At 37.2% G+C, this 20346-nt stretch overlaps 1 protein-coding gene across 5 annotated transcripts; it reads right to left on the bottom strand.

Annotated features, from left to right (window-relative positions):
• Nucleotides 1-851: 851 nt before the first annotated feature.
• LOC107767406 (uncharacterized) lies at nucleotides 852-16450 on the bottom strand. 5 transcript variants are annotated; one of them, XR_012698723.1, is made up of 16 exons: nucleotides 16212-16449; nucleotides 16033-16130; nucleotides 14876-14976; nucleotides 14663-14741; nucleotides 14256-14316; nucleotides 14051-14097; nucleotides 13881-13973; nucleotides 13670-13760; nucleotides 12920-12968; nucleotides 9999-10115; nucleotides 9765-9912; nucleotides 8794-8886; nucleotides 8649-8717; nucleotides 7194-7236; nucleotides 6927-7106; nucleotides 5820-6790 (listed from the first exon to the last, which is right to left on the bottom strand). XR_012698723.1 is itself a non-coding variant. In XM_075229704.1 (15 exons), exons 2-15 carry the CDS (start codon nucleotides 16063-16065, stop codon nucleotides 7006-7008), a joined length of 1125 nt encoding a protein of 374 aa, XP_075085805.1. In that variant the 5' UTR covers nucleotides 16066-16130; nucleotides 16231-16449; the 3' UTR covers nucleotides 6815-7005. The 5 variants fall into 5 exon arrangements, 4 of the variants coding, with proteins under 4 accessions (XP_016441898.1, XP_075085805.1, XP_075085804.1 ...); XM_075229704.1 differs by lacking the exon at nucleotides 5820-6790 and having other exon boundaries at nucleotides 6815-7106; nucleotides 16231-16449; XM_075229703.1 differs by lacking the exon at nucleotides 5820-6790 and having other exon boundaries at nucleotides 6815-7106.
• Between the last annotated feature and the right edge of the window lie 3896 nt (nucleotides 16451-20346).

Raw genomic sequence — 20346 nt, forward strand, 5'->3', positions numbered from 1 at the left:
GACACAACAGACCTATTCCAACTCTCGGAACCAAAATCTGAATCCATCATCAATAAAGTTAACTCTCAGTCAAACCTATCAACCTTCCAAACCTTCAACTTTCAACTTTTGCCAGAAAGCCTCAAATTAACTTAGGTCCTCCAAATAAATATTCGGACATAGGCCTACATCAAAAATCACCATATGAAACTATTAAAACCATCAAAACTCCATTCCGGATAGGCCTACATCCAAAATCACCATACGAAGCTATTGAAACCATCAAAACTCCATTCTGAAGTCGTTTACACAATAGTCAAACACTGGTCATCTCTTTCAACTTAAGCTTTCAACCATGGGACTAAGTGTCCCAATTTACACCAACACTTCCCCGAAACCGAACCAACCACCCCGGCAAGTTACATAACCACAAATGAACATAGAAGAAGCAATAAGTAGAGGAACGAGGATACAACACACGAAACAACCGGCTGGATCGTTACAACAACACATCGCGATGGTAATCAAACATCCACAACCCTTCGCAGCCCATCCGCAACATCACGGGCCTTCGGCGCATAATGATACATAGTGCTCAACATCACATACGGACGAATAAGAAGAATCAAAGTTGCAATTTTCAAGCTAAAACAAGGTCGCACGATAAGGAAAGAAAGAAGGAAAGTTTCCTAAATGCACTGTAGCCTCTTAAAGATAGGTATGGACGTCATCATACCGATCTGCAAGACTCTACTAGACATTTGCTCATGACTCGTAGAATTATATGAACCTAGTGCTATGATACCAACTTGTCACGACCCTAAACCCCTAGTCGTGATGGTACCTGACCCTAATGTTAGGTAAGCCAAACATAGAACAAGGAACATAACGACAGATTATTAATAACAAGAAATAAAAATGACCGAATTGTATACAACCTCTCAAGGACTAGTGTCACGAGCCACTGTGATTTAGATTTAGAAACTGATATGAACAATAAATACGATATTCGTTTAAAGTTTACATAAACGGAGATGATATCCTAAACTACCATGGACAAGAGGTAGTTTGAATCTGGATCACAGGTATGTCTTCAATACAAGGCTTCGTCTTCCACAGCTATGCGGCTCCAAGATCTGCACACAAGGTGTAGAAGTGTAATATGAGTACAACCGACCTATGTACTTAGTAACTATATTAGCTAACCTCGATGAAGTAGTCGCGAGGTTTTAAGTTAAAAGATACTCACTTATTATTTTTTTACCTGTGCATATGCTAAGCAGAAAAACCAATATGAGAAAGATACACAAATAATCACGTAATAAATGAAACAAGAATATAAACGACAGATGGCCCCAGAATATCACCACTTCTCAGTCTCGCAACACAATACGATAACAGAAATCAAAAGACAAGAATAACTATAATACATCTTCTATATTTCGGCGCTCAACCCGATCCCATATATATAATAAATATTATTGCGGCGTGCAACCCGATCCCAATATCAATAAACATTGTTACGGCGTGCAACCCGATCCCATATATATAATAACCACTATTGGAGCGTGCAATTCGATCCCAATATACAGTAATATCATATGGAACCACAACAACAACCAAACACGAGATAAGTTCACAATGTAACACGGAGAAAACGAACACGCGGTATTCAACTAGGTAATACAACTCAAACAGAGTAAGATGAGCAGTCCAGTATCAAAACCTAGGTCACCGTATATAATGATAAGGCTTCCACAAAGCATAACACACAACCAATATAAACGTCACCCAATCCGGTTAAGCAAAAGAGAGTAGGACATGAATCGAGTAAAGATGTTTGTCAAGTAAGAACAGTAATCAAATGAAGGCATTCAATATATGAAATCATGTAGCAAGTAAAAGCATTTAATAAATGAAGGCATATGGTAAGTAAAAGCATATAGTAAGTGAAGACATGTAGTAATTGAAAGGATGTAGTGAGTGAAGACATGTAGCAGGTTAAGGCATCTAACAAGTAAATCACATGACAAATAGAGGCATGTAATATGTATGGCTAATAACAAGTAAAGGCATGAATTCGAATAGGACATGTAGCAGAAGTAAATCAATTAAAAGCGTAGGTGTAATAGTAACAGACAAGGTAAAGATATAACTATAACAGCAACAGGACAAAGGGAAAACACAGAGGTAACTACATAAGGAATTCAAACGGAAGATATCTTATAAAATAACAAACATTTATAGAAACCAAAGAAAAAGGGCATATAAGTGTTTAACGAACGAGTAATCATGCTATAATTTCAACTTTCTTTCTTTTCACATGGTAATAAACAACAAACCAATCTCATTTCAAATCGCACGAAAATACTCATCGTGCTTGTATAGGTCAAAATCTGCCTCAGTGGAATTTAGCATGGAGCGAATCATCATTTCTTATTACGTAAAAAGAAGCTCAAGTAACATAACAATGACAGGTATAGATATTGGTTCCCGATACTACGATCAAGTTAAGTATGCAAACAAATCTCTAAAACAACACATTAAATTCCTTTTAAAGATGTCATATATTCTAACATGATTTCTAATGCGGATAATTGAGTTTATTAGTCATCGAATTAAATAAAGCATAAGTTAAGGGATCATCAAGTTTAACAAAGGCACAAAGAAACATATAATTCCCCCTCCCGAGCATGGAAACCCTGGCACATGCATATACGCTCGTCACCTCGTATATGCATCACCCCCGCATGTAGCAAATAATATCAATTAGTATGAAATATTCTCCCAACAAAGCTAGGCAAGACACTTACCTTATTCCGGAACACAATCAACAATCAACCACAACTTTTCCATTAGAACAAGGCTCCAACCAATCGAATCTAGCCAAATATCATTCAAACAATCAAAAATAAGCTTTAGAAAGTACCCACAAGTGAAATGGTTCAATATTTAACTAAATTGAAAAGGTCAAAAAAAGTTAATCCCGAGCCCGCATGGTCGAAATTCGAGATTCGTACCAAAACCCGATTACCCATTTACCCCCAAACCCAAATATGTAATTTATTTCGAAATCCGACCTCAATTTGAGTTCTAAATCTCAATTTTGCAAAATTCCTAAATTCTACTCAAAACCCCTAATGTTTACCATGAAATTCATAGATTTGATGTTAAAACTCATGAAAAGTAATTGAAATTGATTGAAAACTACTTATGAGTTTGGAAAGAAAAAGTTCTTCAAAAATCGCCTCCTAGAGAGCTTAAGGTTGAGAAATGGTACAAAATGAGTTAAGTCTCGATTTTCCCCGATTTTACCCAGATGCAGATGTCAATGGCGAAACACTGAACACAAAAGAGACCAGTGCAACAGGATCCCAGAAGTTACAATTGCGAAAAAAGCTTCGCATTTGCAACTGTCCCTCGTGCGCAAATACGATCAAAGCTTCGCATTTGAGAAGCTGACTATCCTTCCCAAGTGTCGCAAATTCAACAGGTGTTTCGCATTTGCGGAGCTCCCCCAGTCTACATTTGCAACCAAAACTTCGCATTTGCGAAGTGCCCATTCCCAATCCCCATTTGCAGATGCGAGCAGTATCTCGCAATTGTGAGATCTGCAAGTTAGCACCAGCAACAGCAATGCATCAGCTATTCCAAACTCTTTCCTAACACATCTAAAACTCAACCGAGCCCCTAGGGATCCAAACCAAACATGAACACAAGTGTAATAACATCCTACAACTTGCTCACTACCTCAAATCATCAAGATAACATCAACTAAAAATAATTGATCATCAAAACTCAAGAATTTCAACTTTAAACTCATTTTTTACAATTTTTCACATAATGTGCCGAAATATGCTCGGGTCACCCTAGACCCCAACCAAACGTGCGTACAAGTACAAAAATATTATACAAACCTACCAGAATTATCAAAATATCGATCCGAAATCGTTTACCAAAATGTTGACCTAGTCAACCCAAACTTCATTTTAAGTCAAAACTCACATTTTCTTCAAAATTTTATGTAAGAGCTTTCCGAAAAGCGACACGGAACACGCACACAAATCAATAAACATGAAATGAAGCTATGAGAGGTCTCGGAACCCATACATTAAGGCTAGTACTCAAAAAGACCGGTCGGGTCGTAACACTTATAACCTTGATCCCATCTACGACAAATCACCTTATATGTTTTTTTTTTAGTTTAGATTACTAAGCAACCTCGATCTCACGGAAGTTTTGTATGCTGTAAATTCGCACCGCCCTAGTGAGGCGAGTCTTGTCATTCAAAAGCATAATTTTGCAGAGCTTTGTTAGTCTACTTTCATCCCACATTATTGTACGAATTTCATCAAGATCCCTTGTGAGGATATCCGCATCCGGCATACTTGGCAAGTGATCAAGGTAGGGAATCTCCCTTGAATGAAAAGGCACACGTGACTCGTACACTCCTGGTCTAACGGTAGGTGGAGTCTGCATATACGGAGAATGCTCAATGGTGGCATCATGCTCCATCGTCAATCTGGTTGCTCATTGTTACTCTCATATATGAAATGTGGTTCCTCTTTATCGCTCTCATCTAAGAAGGGTGCTTCATCGCCTGACTCATCAACGTTATTGTCATAGTCACTATCATCTTGCTCACTATGTGCATCTGCCCTATCCTGATTCAAAACATCATCATCGCCCAACTGAGTTAGGACAAGACCGTCATATTGCTCATTTTCCCTACAAAACCAATCAAATAATTAATATTTTGTATATCTCAACATAATATATCAACTTCAACGCTTAAACATACCATTTATAATTTATAGATAGCCCATAATACACATTATCAAATTGTTGATGACTCGAGGATGGACCAGCATGATCTATCCCTCCAAAAGTAGGTAGATTCCCATTGTTGGTTGGTTTATAAATTATAAAATTTATATTTGGCCGGTAACCCCTATGAAAGAAATAAGAGTTAACTATATATTACACATAAAACAAATAGTTATATTACAACAAGGTAAGTTGTAATTTACCACTCGGCCTGTGAATTCTGTAAACTTGGTGATCCTCAATGCTGTTGTATTGGCGAGAAGTTGTGTCATCGCTCCTCATTAACCCGTGGAGATAAGTTTAGATCATGCCACACTCTTTCACACGGTACATATTCGGATAAAACAACTCCAAAACACCACCAGATGGTTGAGTGTTAGTCGTAATTTGCAGAACATCAGTCTTGTTGACGTCTTCAGACATTACGTGTATTTCCAACATGCTTAACACAGGAACATCCATGTGTTAATCCAGAGTCCTCAAACAATCTTGCAAAGTTTTATCGTCATCGATGTTAAACTCAACATAATAAGCCACACCTTGTGGAGTAAACGAATACGGATACTTTCCGGTTACCTTAAGATTAACCAAACATTTACTCACACTCATTCTTTTACAAATCAGAGATACTAATATGTGGTACTCCAATGTGAGTGGCAACTTAACAGTACACCGTAGAAAACAACTATAGTACATCGAGTTATTTTCCACCACAACCTCACCGCCCCAATATAATGCAACCCTAACTTTTCGATCATCAAACATCGTAGAAAGATTCAAAAAGAACTTTGTATATATTGATAAAGATGAAGAGATGTATAAAGGATGCTGAAGAACAAAGGCAAATTTATTCAAATTCACGCAAGAATGATTTTTTCAAGAATGAATATTCGGCCTTAAGTAAGCAACTATAAATTCCTTAGGCCCATATAGCGCATGTATTACATGCGCTATACTATTAATTACCATGGCAATTATTATATGCAGTATAGCGCATATTTTATATGCGTTATACGTTAACGGGGCACGGGGTAACTGGTTGTTAACATAAAATATGTGCTATATATAAAATGCTACGCAGTTCTTTTAAACACCTATTTTGGTCTCTTGAGTCCAAAAAATAGTTACTTAGGTTCCAGACTCCTCACACAATTGACACTAGTGTGTGAGGCATCTTTTTTCTCACAAGTTGGTGGACCCAAATCTTACACTTTTGGGCCCATTAACCTGTGAGACAAAAAGAGCTCTCACAAAACTAGTGTTGATTGAGTGAGGCATAAAATAAAAAATTTGTAAGGAAAACGGGGAAACTCCAATATCATGTTGTAGCTTCAATGGTTTATACAATTCCTAGCATGTTGAAAGTGCAGCTTATTTTAGTCCTCTTATACTTATCTTTTTAGTTTGTTCTAGAAAGAATGATAATGTCCCGTATTTAGATACCTTTTAATTTCAAACTTTTATTTTATCACTAGTGAGATGATTCATAGTTAATAATGGAATGTGTATCTACAGCACGATATACACTATTTCCAACATGTTTAATTTAAGTTTGCCCTATGTTAGTTGAGGAAACAAGCTAGAAGGATGTGCACTATTTCTAGCATATTTATTGCAAGTTGTCCCCGAAACGAGCACCTCCTTGTATGCTCTTGTTCAATTCTTACCTAATGAGCAAACTTTTAGGATTGAGAAAAATTCAAAATCTATTTCCGTAAGAGTAGTTATGCATTAGGTACCAAATCTGGTTAGGTGTGAGTGTGACCGGGGTATTAAGTTTGTCCAACATTGGTTAGGCCATTGGTATTATTCTTCTCACCTCATGACTAGTTAGAATTATGCCCAAAACTAATTTTCTTAGCATTTATGGTTTTGCTGCGTGCCTGACTAATGGTGAGCAGTATGGATGACATTGAGCACATGCAGTTGAGAATCAACAATGATGGTCTCGGAGTAGGATTGAGCTGGCCATTTCTCGGAATAACTGAAAATAGAAAAGAACGTAAACTTTTAGAAAACAAAATCAGCCTGCAATCTAAAATCAATATAATAAGAAAACACTCATGGAGTTTATTTTAAGTCACATGAATTGACATAACAATTAACAAGATGTAAATTACAGGTTAGTACGAATAAGCTAAAAGTGTCTTGGACGATCCTCGCTGGTACAGAGCTTCTTGGAATCAAAATGTCGAGAGTTTATAGAATTATCTCTTCCTGTACACTTAAATTAAGTGTCTTATTTGGAAGGACGATGCTGTTAATCACGACGACTTCATCTTCAACAGTCACAGCTTCGCCTGCAACATCGATGACGACAAAATAATGTCAAATTAGCAAAGCAAGAAGAGAAAGTGTTACAAATATAGCTAAAGCCAAATTAGTACCTAGAATTGTAATCCCAAGTTTAGAATTGTAGTCTCCTTCAGCCTGAATCAGCACAAAATACTCGGTCAGACATACAGATTCAGCTATGTCTTAGTAAGTCCCCCGATTTTTCTTTTTATAGTGTTAAGTGTGTGGTCATCTCATCTAAAAGTTTAGAAAACAACATTTTTAGTCCCTAAATTATTGCAATATTCTGGTTTTGGTCCGTGTGTTATTTGACTAAGCACATTAAACTTTTAATTAATATAACCGTGTGATTTTAGTCCTTTAGACTAACAGAAAGTTAAAGACTTAACAATATTTTATTTAAAAATACAGAAAATTAAATTTAAAAAAGAAGAGCATATAGAGAGTGATAGAAGTATTTTCCTCCAACTAATTAAACATTGCTCCTTCAAAATCTCCCCCATAAGAAGATGAAAAGTTGAAGAAACTAATTTCCTCCACATGTGCCTAACGAATCAATATTGAAAATTCCAAAAAGTAGAAGCTTGTTTTCAATATTTGAAGAAAGGAAAAAACAACTTTGAACACATATCTGCTCTTCTTTTTCTTATGTTGAATTTTTTGTATTTTTAAATACAATTATTGTTAAGTCTTCAACTTTCTGTCAGTCTAAAGGACTAAAATTACACGGTTATATTAATTAAAGATTTAATGTGCTTAGTCAAATAACACAGGGACCAAAACCAGAATATTGCAATAATTTAGGGACTAAAAATGCTATTTCCCCTTTGAATTTACTTTTACTTAAATATATCTTTAACATGTCTCTCCACATGTGGGTCTAATTCTTTTTCATTGGCTAAGCACGTGGAATTTCCTTCTTGTTTTAAGATAATGGGTGGCAGTAAGACACTAACTCACGACACCTCTAGCTGCTTTGATACCATGTTGATGTATGTGACCATCTCATCTAAATGCTTAACTTGTTAGATAGAGCATACTTTTATTTACGTAATTATGTCTTTAACAGAAAGGATCAGATAGGAGAGCCACTACTACTCTTTCATCATACACAATGGTAGGGCACCAACAGCCGGAATGACTTATAAAAGTTGCCAGCTTAGGCAATAATATAAAGAAGCTGCATCTTCCTAGCAATTCCAATAGCACAAATGCACACTAAGAGATGACACTAAACAAAGAGAACATGTGGTTATAGTAACATACACTAATAGGAGGTTGACCCTATTGAAATAGTTATCTGCATATTTGACCAACAAAATGATTGGATCGCCAGAAAGAATGAGAGATTTTCTGATAGTCCAGCAAGTCTTGCATTGAGAATGTTGTGGAAGTGACAAAGGCGTATTTAAGGACCACTTAGCAGATAATGGAGAAAAGATTGTTGACGAAAACTAACTAATGATCTTTGGGAACAAGTCAAAGCTATGAGTTAGTTCCAGTGATATAACCTGGATACTAGACTCTTCCCCAATTTTCTGAATTACCTGTACACGAGACCATTTCCCAATGGATGATTTCCATCCCACTATAGCATGCATGACAACTGCATTTTCCTGCAAGTTAAGAAAATATCCAGTTATATCTGACATTTTTGTTTCACTGCATCGCTAATTTCTTTTTACATGATACCTTGATTTCTACGTCATCTAAAATGATGCAGCTGATAAGTCTTGCACCAGCAGCTACTCGAACATTTGCTGATATTGAAACATTCGGACCAATCTGTTTGTCCAGGGACATACGAATTCAGCGAAAACAAAGAAAAACAACAAGCTTCAACAATCTCCAAACCACAACTCCTTAAGTAAACAGTCTCATTTGAGATAAACCAAGATGAAAAGAGCAAGTCAGACATGCAGTAACAACTAGCTATGTAATATTGGAGAGTTCAAACTGAAGCCACCAAAAACGTAAGCTTTTTAGAAAGTACTAGAATGATCAAGCTGATCCATTATTTGTGGTTACAACTCCAGGGATTACAAGGGTTAGTAACCTAGATACTCCATTAAACTTCCTCTACATAAAGCATACTGAATACTTAGGATTTGTTATGAGTCAGCCCAAACCCATCTCAACTAAAACCCACTCATACCAGCACATATATTGGGTAGCTCTACCTGCCAAGGCTAAGGCAGATAGAAGAATTGACCTAGTGTCGACTTTGCTTGAATTCGAATCTTGGCTTTAGGTTGTAGGCCATGCCCTTGGGGCAAAGGAATTTTAATATTTTTTGTTAAATAGTTCTTCAATATTCTCCATGGTAAAAGATTCACAAGAGCTATACATTATTCTTATCAAATAATTGTCAATCAACACATCTACTTTGTATAGATAGAAGTGCTAACTTAAATAAGGATTAAGGGGAAGATGTTGCGATGTCGCGCTTAAATTTTAACAAATTGTATCTTAGCTCCGCACATAACATCTCATATAAGTGTTAGTGAATCAGAAATTTCTGAAGTCTCTGACCCAGTACTGAACTACAAAAGTGACATTTGAACATAAGGTAGGGCAAAAATGTAGTTTGACTCTTTGACAAACTGTTTTTTGCTGAAAAGGCCCTAGTGCAAGAATGACCTTAAAACAGAAGATGGAACTACCTTTGCAGTTGAGTGTACTTTGGCTGATGGATGAATGTAAACATCCCCAACAATTGTGGCATTCTTGGTGCCATCTCTGCTAGCAAGTAGATGGGCAGTGGTATACTGGAATTGCGCGAGATACAAAGCAGAACATTTTAAAGACATCCTGAAAAGTTAAACACACACATCGTCAAGGTGTTCAACATTTCCGCACATAAGAAAAGTAACCAGTAATGATAACGACAACCATACGCTGGAGTCTTGATCTGTTCCCAGAAGTCCATGGTCTCATATGTGTACAGTTTCTTCTTTCCAGCAAGAGGTGATAAAATGTCCTGATCCAACCTAACAAAATCTGTTGGAAGGGACCTATTGAAAAGGTAAGTGGAGAACACAATTAATAGAAGTAAAATGTCTTTTAACACCACTTTGACGGCTCAATATAGAGAGAAGTCAGTGGGTGCAATCCTAACAGTTGACCAGTGTAATCAAAGGCGCGCTTAAACCCTGAAGCGAGGCGCATAACATGTTGAGCACTTCGCCTCGCTTAGCGGTCGCTTCAATGTTGTCATCAAGTCACTAAGGCATGATTTTCCTTGCTAATGAGTGTAATCCCGAGGAGGCGACACTAAACAATTGATATTTCACTTTGTTACAAATTTTGTTTTTTCAATTTCTTTGTCCATATGTTTGTTATTCATGCTTATAATTATTAGTCTTGACTACACACATATTTGTATTTTTTCTCCATTTGCCCCTTTTTTCATTAAAGTCCACGCTTTATTTGCGCTTTTTGCTTAAAGCCCCCACGAACCTTAGAGATTTCTTGCGTTTTTCGCCTTTGATAGCATTGTCGTTGAGCCAGCTATATTGCATAATCTTATGACAATAGACAACCAAATGTTAATAAATTTGTTAGAAAAAAAATCATGGTGGTTATGAAAGTGATTTGCCTGGGTGATGGATGAACTAACACTACACATCTAGGGGGAAAATGTCATGGTGCATGTTATTTGCGGACGACATAGTATTGATTGACGAGTAGCGAAGCAGAGTCAACTATAGGCTGGAGGTTTGGAGACAAACCTTGGAGTCTAAAGATTTCAGGTTAAGTAGGGCTAAGACCGAATACTTGGAGTGCAAGTTCAATGACGAGACTTATGAGACTGACGTGGAAGTGAGGCTTGTTACACAAGTCATCCTCAAGAGAGAAAATATCAAGTAACTTGGGTCGATAATTCAAGGTAATGGGAAGATCGACGAGGATGCCACACATCGTATTGGAGCGGGTGGCTAAAATGGAGGCCTGCATCCAGTATCTTGTGTGATAAGAATGTGCCACCAAGAAAAGGCAAGTTCTACAGAGTGGTTGTTAGATCGACTGTGTTGTATAGGACGGATTGATGGCTGGTCAAGAACTCTCATGCCCAGAAGATAAAAGTAGCGAAAATGGGGATGCTGAGATGGATGTGTAGGCATATTAGAAGAGATATGATTAGGAATGAAGATATACGGGATAAGGTTGGAGTGGCATCCGTGGTGGATAAGATGTGGGAGACGAGGCTGAGATGGTTCGGGCATGTGAAAAGGAGATGCACAGATACCCCAGTGAGCAGGTGTGAGAGGTTGGCGATGGTAGGTATAATGAGAGGTAGAGGTAGGCCGAAGAAGTATTGGGGAGAGGTGATTAGGAAGAACATGACACATCTTCAGCTTGTCGAGGACATCACCCGTGATAGTAGGTAGTCGAGAATTAGAGTAAAAAGCTAGTAGGTAGTCGATCATATCTTTTCCAGACCAGTAGCATTAGTATTATTATCGTATTTTCTTATTCTTAGATTTCTATTACTACTTGTTTTACTATGCATCTTTTTTCTATGGCTTCTACACTTTTGTATTTCTTTTTTTAAATGTTGTGACCATTTTTTCTATGAGCCGAGGGTATGAGCCAAGGGTCTAATCTGAAACAGTCTCTCTATCTTCATAAGATAGGGGTAAGGTCTGCGTACACAAGGATTAAACTGGGTATATTGTTGGTGGTGGTGGTGGTGGTGGTTATAAAAGTGGAGTGACTACTAATGGACTCCGCGCGACAGTAAAAAATGCGTCCTAAAGACTGATCATACCAAATGCAGACTTCGCGCCCAGTCTCAAAAAATAAGCTAAAACTCTCACTTTAAACAGTGGTGTGGCCTCTTTCTGGATATCTGTGGTGTTTCATGGGTGATGCCCAACAGTGTTAGAAGCTTATTGGAAAGTTGGAAGAGCCAAAGGATAGATGAGAGTCAGCAGCAGCTCTGGAGTAATATCCCTATGTGCATATTTTGGACCATATGGAGGGAAAGGAACAAGATTTTTGAAGGCAAAAGGAACGACACCTCTAGAATAAAAAAGCAAATGTTTGCATAAACCTGTACTTTTGGTGTAAGAGTAGTATACTGGAAAATATGGAGCAATATATGGAGATTCTGGAGTTGTTAGGACGGAACATGTAATACGCTGCTCATATGTATCTATTTGTGCCCCCAGGGCCTAGCTCAAGTGGCAAAGGGTGGTGGATTTGTGTCTTAGGTCACAGGTTCAGCCCCCACACCATGCAAAGCAAAGCCTGGTATTTAAGTGGAGAAAGGTAGAGGGGCGGGCCCATTATCCACCGAGTTTCGAAGGCTGCGGTTGGTCCAAAGGATCGGCCCCAGACGGATTTCTCGGTCATCAAAAAAAAAAAATGTATCTATTTGTTTTCATGTACTCATTTTTACCATCTTGGTACTTTTAGTTAATAAAACCTTTACCTTATCAAAAAAGTTTAAATTCTCAGTGTAATACTAGAATAGTGCAATGCCAGAACCTTAAAAGAAATATCAGGAAAAGGTACATGGGATCAAGTGGTAGCAAATTCACAAACAAAAGAACGCCTCAAGAAAGCCAATAAAATACAGGGTTATTATGACTTTGAAATGTAAAACATGGTTATGAGTTATGACTCAGGAGAGAGTAACACTATATATTCTCAAAAGAAAATAACACACTTAAATGGGTGAAAGTAGGACCTAGGTTTGATATTGAAGCTCTATTAGACCTTTTCTTATTTCATGACTAATTAGGCTACAACACAAAACCCATGCTGATATGCATGATTGAGAGGTCAGAAAGTCAAATAACACTTGAATCACCTTGTCGCAAGCTGGAGAGCTTCAAAGCTGGAAAAATGAGGCAGGGTAGCTGAAAAAAGAGAACCACCACCACAAATGAAGCAAAGGTTATATCCCAAACTCATTATACGAGGAAAAAAATTTAAGAAAAAATAATAAACTTATCCCACCTCATAACCTGAATAATACAATGAACAATTGAACATATACCGAATGGCGTGTAAATAGATAGTAATTAGAACTAGTAGCTAAGAGAACCGTCGTCAAATTGGATTTATAATGGTAAATAGATCCCTAAACAGTACCACACTATCACCCCACACTCTTTTTTGGCATGTAGTCTGGGAAGGGCTTAGGATGTATTTCATCTGTGAGGTTCTTGCACCACTGCATAAGATCTACAATTTTTCTAAGATAGCAGTAGTGAAAGATGTAAGGCACGTCAGCTATGCTAATCTATTCTCCACAGCATGGTAAGGAGCATTTATCCTATCTAAAACAATTAGCTGGTATTATGTGGTAAGGATTAGGGAAAGTGGGAGACACAGCTATCAACATTCTTTAAAATGCATGAAGAAACTATGTTGCGCAGACTCTCCAAAATAGCTGCCGCATCCGTGTCGGATCTTCCAAAAATACACTATTTTTGAAGGATCCAACACACGCCCATCGATATTTTTGGAGAGTCCGAGCAACATAGTGAAGAAACATAAATGTTAAGCATTTTGTGGTAAAACCAACTGGATAAAGGAACATTATTGGATAAATTACCTCTATCTTCTCTATTTAAGGACACGTCCTGGATGGCACTAAATATTTCTGGGGTAAAGACATAAACCCCGCAATTTATCAGATCACTTACCTGCATTTTATGAAATGTATATAAGGAAAGGCATTCAGAAATGAAGTATAAAATCTAGTTGCACCCCAGAAAGCATCAGTACTTCAACAACCTAAATAGACATTTAGTAATAACACGTACAAATGTCTCAGGTTTCTCTGTGTAATGCAACAATTCTTTAGTAACAGGATCCGCAACCAACTCTCCAAACTGGTTGGCTGATTCAGCCGAAACCTGTGTATGCACAAATATGATAAGAGGCCGATCTAAGTCAAGAAACTAAGCAGTCAGTCTTCAGCTTAGAACTTTACCTTGATAACTAGCAATGTACCCATTCCACCATATCTTCTATGGGCAACTGCATTCAGAATTGTCAAATATTTGAGCTGAAACTATAGAGAGCCTGAGAATTATTACAAATAATTTTGTGGAAAAGAAAAGAGCTTGACTGCTCTCTATCTTCAATTTAATTTTTAAGGGGGTGGTGGTACAACTGTGAAACTAGTGCATACCTACCAAGCATCTCTGGCAGTGGAAAATTGCAGCACACGTCGCAGTTTAGCAGAAAAATGTGAGACTGCCCGTTAAAGAAACAAGAAATAAAAAAGGATCACCAAGGGCCAATAGAGAATGCTAACAGAAGACAAATAACATGATAAACGTATCCATGCACCATGGGATGTTTGCACAATTTTAATGCCTTCTTTTACCAATTGTTCGTCAAAATGTACTACTCAATCTGGTATGCAAAAAGCAACGGCACAACCATAAATAGGACATGTTCATTGAAATTCTTTCTGGCCATGTGTGGAAGAGGAGAGGGCAGATGCAGGATTGCAGATCAGCACATACAATGTGTTCCTGATCAGTTCAACGCATACAATGTCTAATTAATAAAGCTACAATAATTCTGTTGGACGTACCGGAAGTTCCTCCGTGATCAAATTTCTGAAATAATAAAGGCCACCAGCAGACCCGTGAGGTTTATCTTCCTTCAGATATCTAAAGAACCATTGACAAAGAGTCGTGTTTAAAACCAACAGGATAACCTCAGTCTAAAAGAATTCTCAACAGAATATAGAAAATTCGCTCAATCAAACAGCACACTATCAAGTGAGACCAATGCCCTAGTTCACCTGACAGGGACTTTAAGCTCTTTAGATATTGAAGAGACATATAAGGCAAATTCCCGCTCCTCGTAAAATCCAATGAGAAAAATTTGTGCCAAGTTGGGTATCTGCAATAGAGACATTCAGGTTTCTGTCATAAACCACTGTACAATAATTTTCACATCATAGCCTAGTAGGTGGACTTGAAGCAAACGCAGAAAAGTCTTTAATCTAAATTACACAGATAAATGCTAAAATTAATCAAGAATCATCTTATCAAATAAATAAAAACTAATCAAGAATCAAGGTAACACCATAAAGTGGAAAAAAGGCTTAATCTTTTTCACTTCCTTTTTTTTGTAAGTATGTTGAATTCCTGATCTTGCAGATTCCAATCCCGGATAAAACAGGGTTGTGGTAGGTTGATAGTCAACCTAAGAATATAGTCAAATTATGATACATCTTTACATCTTAAAAAAGCAGAATATTTCGCTGTGACGTATAGGTCACGGGTTCGAGCCGTGGAATCACTCATTGAAGGGTAGGTTGCCTACATAACACCCCTTGGGGCCCTTCCCCGGACCTTGCGTGAACTTGGTTTGTGCACCGGGCCGCCCTTTTATACAAATATATTATATACAACCAAACCAAACTAGTTAGTGCTTCAGATATAGTTAATTGATTGGTACAGAATTCGAGGGATTTAGTTTAAGGTGGTCATTGAGCTTTATTCACTACAAGAGCAAAATTACAAAACTATTATTGCAGTAACAAAGTAACTGAACCTTACCCACTATACAATAAATAACGACTAAACCTACCTATCAAGGTAAATTTACTATTATAATGGGTAGAATGTTGTCATTTTACTACTCCCTCCGTTTCAATTTATGTGAACCACTAGGCACGGAGTTTAAGAAAAGAGAGAAACTTTTGAACATGTGGTCTAAAATGAGCCACATATATTTTACGTGGCTATAAATCATTGCATAAAGGTAAATTATTGCCAAATAAGTAAGTAGGTCATTCTTTTTGGCACGGACTAAAAAAAAATAGGTTCACGAGTATTAATTAACATGACAAAGTAGTTTTGTGGTTTTAGTGTTACGGTGGATACAGTTCAAGGGAGAAAACAGTAAATTAACTCACAGCACTAAGAAAAACAAAGAAGTAGAGAAACATACTTTTTTGCAAGCAGAAATCGGGTGGTTAACCATAGGCTGACCAGCTAAAGGAAATAGCGGCTTCGGTGTATTAAAAGAAAGCGGCCGAAAACGAGTACCTATAATTTTCCATTAGGATACAGATGAAGAACAAGAATCAATAATAATAATATCTAAAATAGCAAAAATAGTGAAAAGACCTTTTGTGGGCCCACCAACCATGATCACAGCTACCACCTTCTCCTCCGAAGTTGCCATTTAAAGCAATTTTTTAGTAGTTATGAACCCAAATCGTTAAAACTTAAAACCACAAAGTCTCTATTCTGTTATAGATTTTAAATGATGAGAACCAGCGGATCTTTGATATGCTGACAGTAAACACTACTCTCTGCCGAAGTAGAGACTTTTTATTAAAGACTTCGATTCTTTTCGAATGTTGAGATTTAGAATATGCAGGGAACTGAGACGTAAATACGACGCCGTTTGGTTAACAAGAGGCAGTTTTTTCTTATTTTCTTTGTTTTTCATTATTGACATTGAAGCTCTAATTAATCCTGATTTCATTAAAGGGAACTTTTTTTATTTCCACTCCTAAGACCTCTAGTTTATAATACATAAATACTATCTATTCCACCGTAATCCTTAGAGCTTTTAAGCTGGTCAAATCAGCTTTTAAACTCTTTTTAACTTTTTTTAGTGTTTGACAAAGTCAAAAGTGCTTAAAATAAGTTTAAAACTGCTTAAAAGAAACCAAAAGCAATAAGTTGGGCATCCCCAACTTATTGTTTGTTGACTTAAAAATTATTTTTGATGAAAAACTACTTTTTTTAAAGCCAGTCCAAACAGACTCTTAGTAGTTTTTGTAATTAATAATTTATTGTTGAATAATTTATTTTTTTGCATTTACATATGTTTTTCGGACGCAAATTATATACACAAATAATATAAATAATTATTATTGTAAACATTTAAATTTTATTAGATTTAAATCCATAAAATAATTTGGACCATATTAAATTCAAGACCTTAGTCCAAACAAATATTGTGGATAGTAAATTGGGCTAATTATTTAAATCCAATATATGTGTTGGGCTAGTCCATTTGATTGGACTATAAATTAAATGATAAGCCCACTTCAGTAGCCCAAGGTCCAAATGGCTATTAGCCCATCTTAAAGCCCAAGCTCATGCCACGTGTTAAGTGATGTGGCAATCCAAGTCAAAAGAACAGGCCAATAAAATCATTCGACGTGTCAAGTGACGTGGCAATCCAAGCCAAATAAATGAGTCAATTAAATCATGCCAAGTGTCTAGATGATATTGATCAATTCAAATTGACCAATCAAATCGTAGAGCCACACAACTCCCTACAACTATAAATAGAGGTCTTCATAAAGCTAGAAGACATCAGAAGTGATAACAAAAAGCAAGCAGAGAGCTCGTGGATCAAACACCGCAGATTACTCTACAAGCTACAAGTTCAAGCACTCAAGCTACAAGTTCAAGTTCAAGATCAAGAACGAAGCCAAATCAAATACCAATGCGTTCAAGATCAAATTACTTTTTCGTGATCAAATCCAAATTCAAGCTCAAGAAAGAGATTCAAGACCAAGCTTTACAAGCCCTTGAATCAAAATTAAAATCAAGCTTATCAAGATAGTTTACATTCTTGAAGAATCAGAGGAATACCATAGAGATTGTAACACTCATCATTTACTGAAATCAAATACTACATTTGTTGCGCAATTTTTCAGTCTTAATTATTTATTTTTCTCGACGCGAAAATTTGTTGTTACAAATTTCTGGCACGTCCAGTGAGACAATCTCTATCTCTCATCTTTTCAATTATCAAATTTCAAGAACACAGAAATGGCTCCTAAGAAGATCAACTTCAAACTCACTACTGCTAAGACTACGGATTCCAAGTTTTCATCTGATGTGGAAAACTTGCTGGATGCTACTATGGAAAACGTAGGACCTATCACTAGGAACAAGGCAAACTTGCTGGGACAACAAGCATTTCAAATATCGTCTGCATCAATTCCTATCTTTGATTTTCGATCCTCAAAGGGGGCAAGATCATTTCCATCTGAATTGGAAGAAGGAGCGAACATTGCTGAAATCGTTGAGAAGACATTGGCTCTACTTCGCCCATCTAGATCTAAGAATCTCATCACACAGGATGATGATGATGTCTTGATCACTGGATCTGCTCTAAGCACTCCACATGAGTTGTTCCACTCAAAGTATGGTGTAAGAGAAAATCCATGATTTGTTCCACCATCCACGACAGTTATCCAAGCAATGGTGACTAACACTTCAACTGTTGAAGAACAACTCACAAATTTAACAAAGGCAATTGAGGGGTTGACGAAGCATATGCAAGATCAAGATAATCAAATTGCCAAGCTGACAAATAGAGTTGAAAGCATGACGGAGGGAGATTCAAGTCATGCACCTAGAAAGTTCCCTATGATGCAAGATAAAGGAGGCTCATCTGCAAGGCATACAATGACTCCTAAAGAATTTTAGATTTCATTTGATGGGGTTATTCCCATTGACCAATTGAAAGACTTCATCATAGGAACCATCAAAAATAAGTATGATGTCGCTGCCAAGTCTTCTTTTGCATATGCGAAGCCATGCACTGCGAGAATTGATAGTTTGAAGATGCATGCAGGTTATCAACCCCCAAAAGTTTAACAATTTGATGGAAAAGGAAATCCAAAGCAACACATTGCATACTTTGTCGAAACTTGTAATAATGCTGGAACCTATGGAGATTATCTTGTCAAGCAATTTATCCGTTCCTTAAAAGGAAATGCTTTTGATTGATACATTGATCTCGAGGTTGGTTTCATCGATAGCTGGGAGCAACTTGAACATGAATTTCTCAATCGCTTCTATAGTACAAGGCGCACTGTAAGTATGGTTGAAATCAAAAACACGCGTCAATGGAAGGATGAACCAGTCGTTGATTTCATCAATCGATGGAGGAATGTAAGCTCAACTGCAAAGACAGACTTAGTGAAGCTTCTGGAATAGAAATGTGTATCCAAAGAATGCATTGGGGACTCCGTTACATCCTACAGGGTATCAAGCCTAAGTCTTTTAAAGAATTGGCTACACGTGCTCATGATATGGAGTTAAGCATGTCTTCAAGTGGAAATCAAGGGCCACCTGTTTATGAACATCGTAAAGTGAAGGATAAACAAGAAATAAAGAAAGGAGGCAAGTTCGTGCCGAAGTTTGAGAGCAAGGAATCAATGAATGTTAACGCCTCGCCATTAAAGGTCACTACAAAAGTGAGTAAGAAGCAAAGTGTGAAGACAATATCCTTACAAGATGGAGTTAGCCAAAAATTAACTCTGAAGGAAATGCAAGCGAAAGAATATCCATTCTTGGACTCTGATGTTCCAGCAATTTTTGAAGAACTCCTTGAGTTACCTGAAATGAAGCGGCCAGACGAAGCTGGAAGGACTAATGATCCGAATTATTGCAAGTATCATCGGTTGATTGGCCACCCTATTGAAAAGTGCTTTGTCTTCAAGGAGAAAGTCGTGGACTTGGCCGTTGAAGGAAAAATCTTGCTTGAGGATGAGAAAGACAGTTCGAATCAAGTCTCTTTCATTTTTGGTTCACTTGATCCCATTTTTCTTTGCAATTTTGTCGAAGTACATAAATGTGATGGCATCCAAACTGCATCATCACCAAATATGATTAAATTTGTTAACTTTGAACCTATCGATGTGAGCAAACCATTGCTTCTCCCTATAGTGTATAAACTAATAGTAGAGGAAAGATCTCAAGAGGAAGGTGAATCACGTGATGATCAAACTGATGATGAAGGTTGGATTATTGTGACTCGGCGGAGACGCTGCAAGACAAATTCACAAAGGGAATCAAATAAGCAGTTAACTAGGGGGAAAATGGTGAAAAGACCCAAGAAGAAAATGATAAAGAAGAATTGGAAGAAAGCAAAAATGGCGGAGAATCACTATCAAAGGCTACGTTATCCAGTGACATTGAATGAATTCCTGCCAAGCTGGTTACACCCGCAAGCTTCATGTGAATATATCAAGGCCTCATATTGTAATATAGATGAAGAAGAGACAAAGAAGGAGGATCCATCATTGTTGTCACCTCCTTTGCTTGAAAAACTCACTGACAATTCTGAAAAAGCGGACATTTGTGATGCAAAAAATGACATTTACTAATTATGATCTTTTGCTTGGTGAAACACACCATAATCGTCCCCTATTCATGGTTGGCTTTGTGCGAGAACAGAGAATAAATAAAATCTTGATCGATGATGGATCTGGTATCAATATTCTCC

This window comes from Nicotiana tabacum, chromosome 14, assembly GCF_000715075.1.
Source record: "Nicotiana tabacum cultivar K326 chromosome 14, ASM71507v2, whole genome shotgun sequence".
NCBI classification, from domain to species: domain Eukaryota; kingdom Viridiplantae; phylum Streptophyta; class Magnoliopsida; order Solanales; family Solanaceae; genus Nicotiana; species Nicotiana tabacum.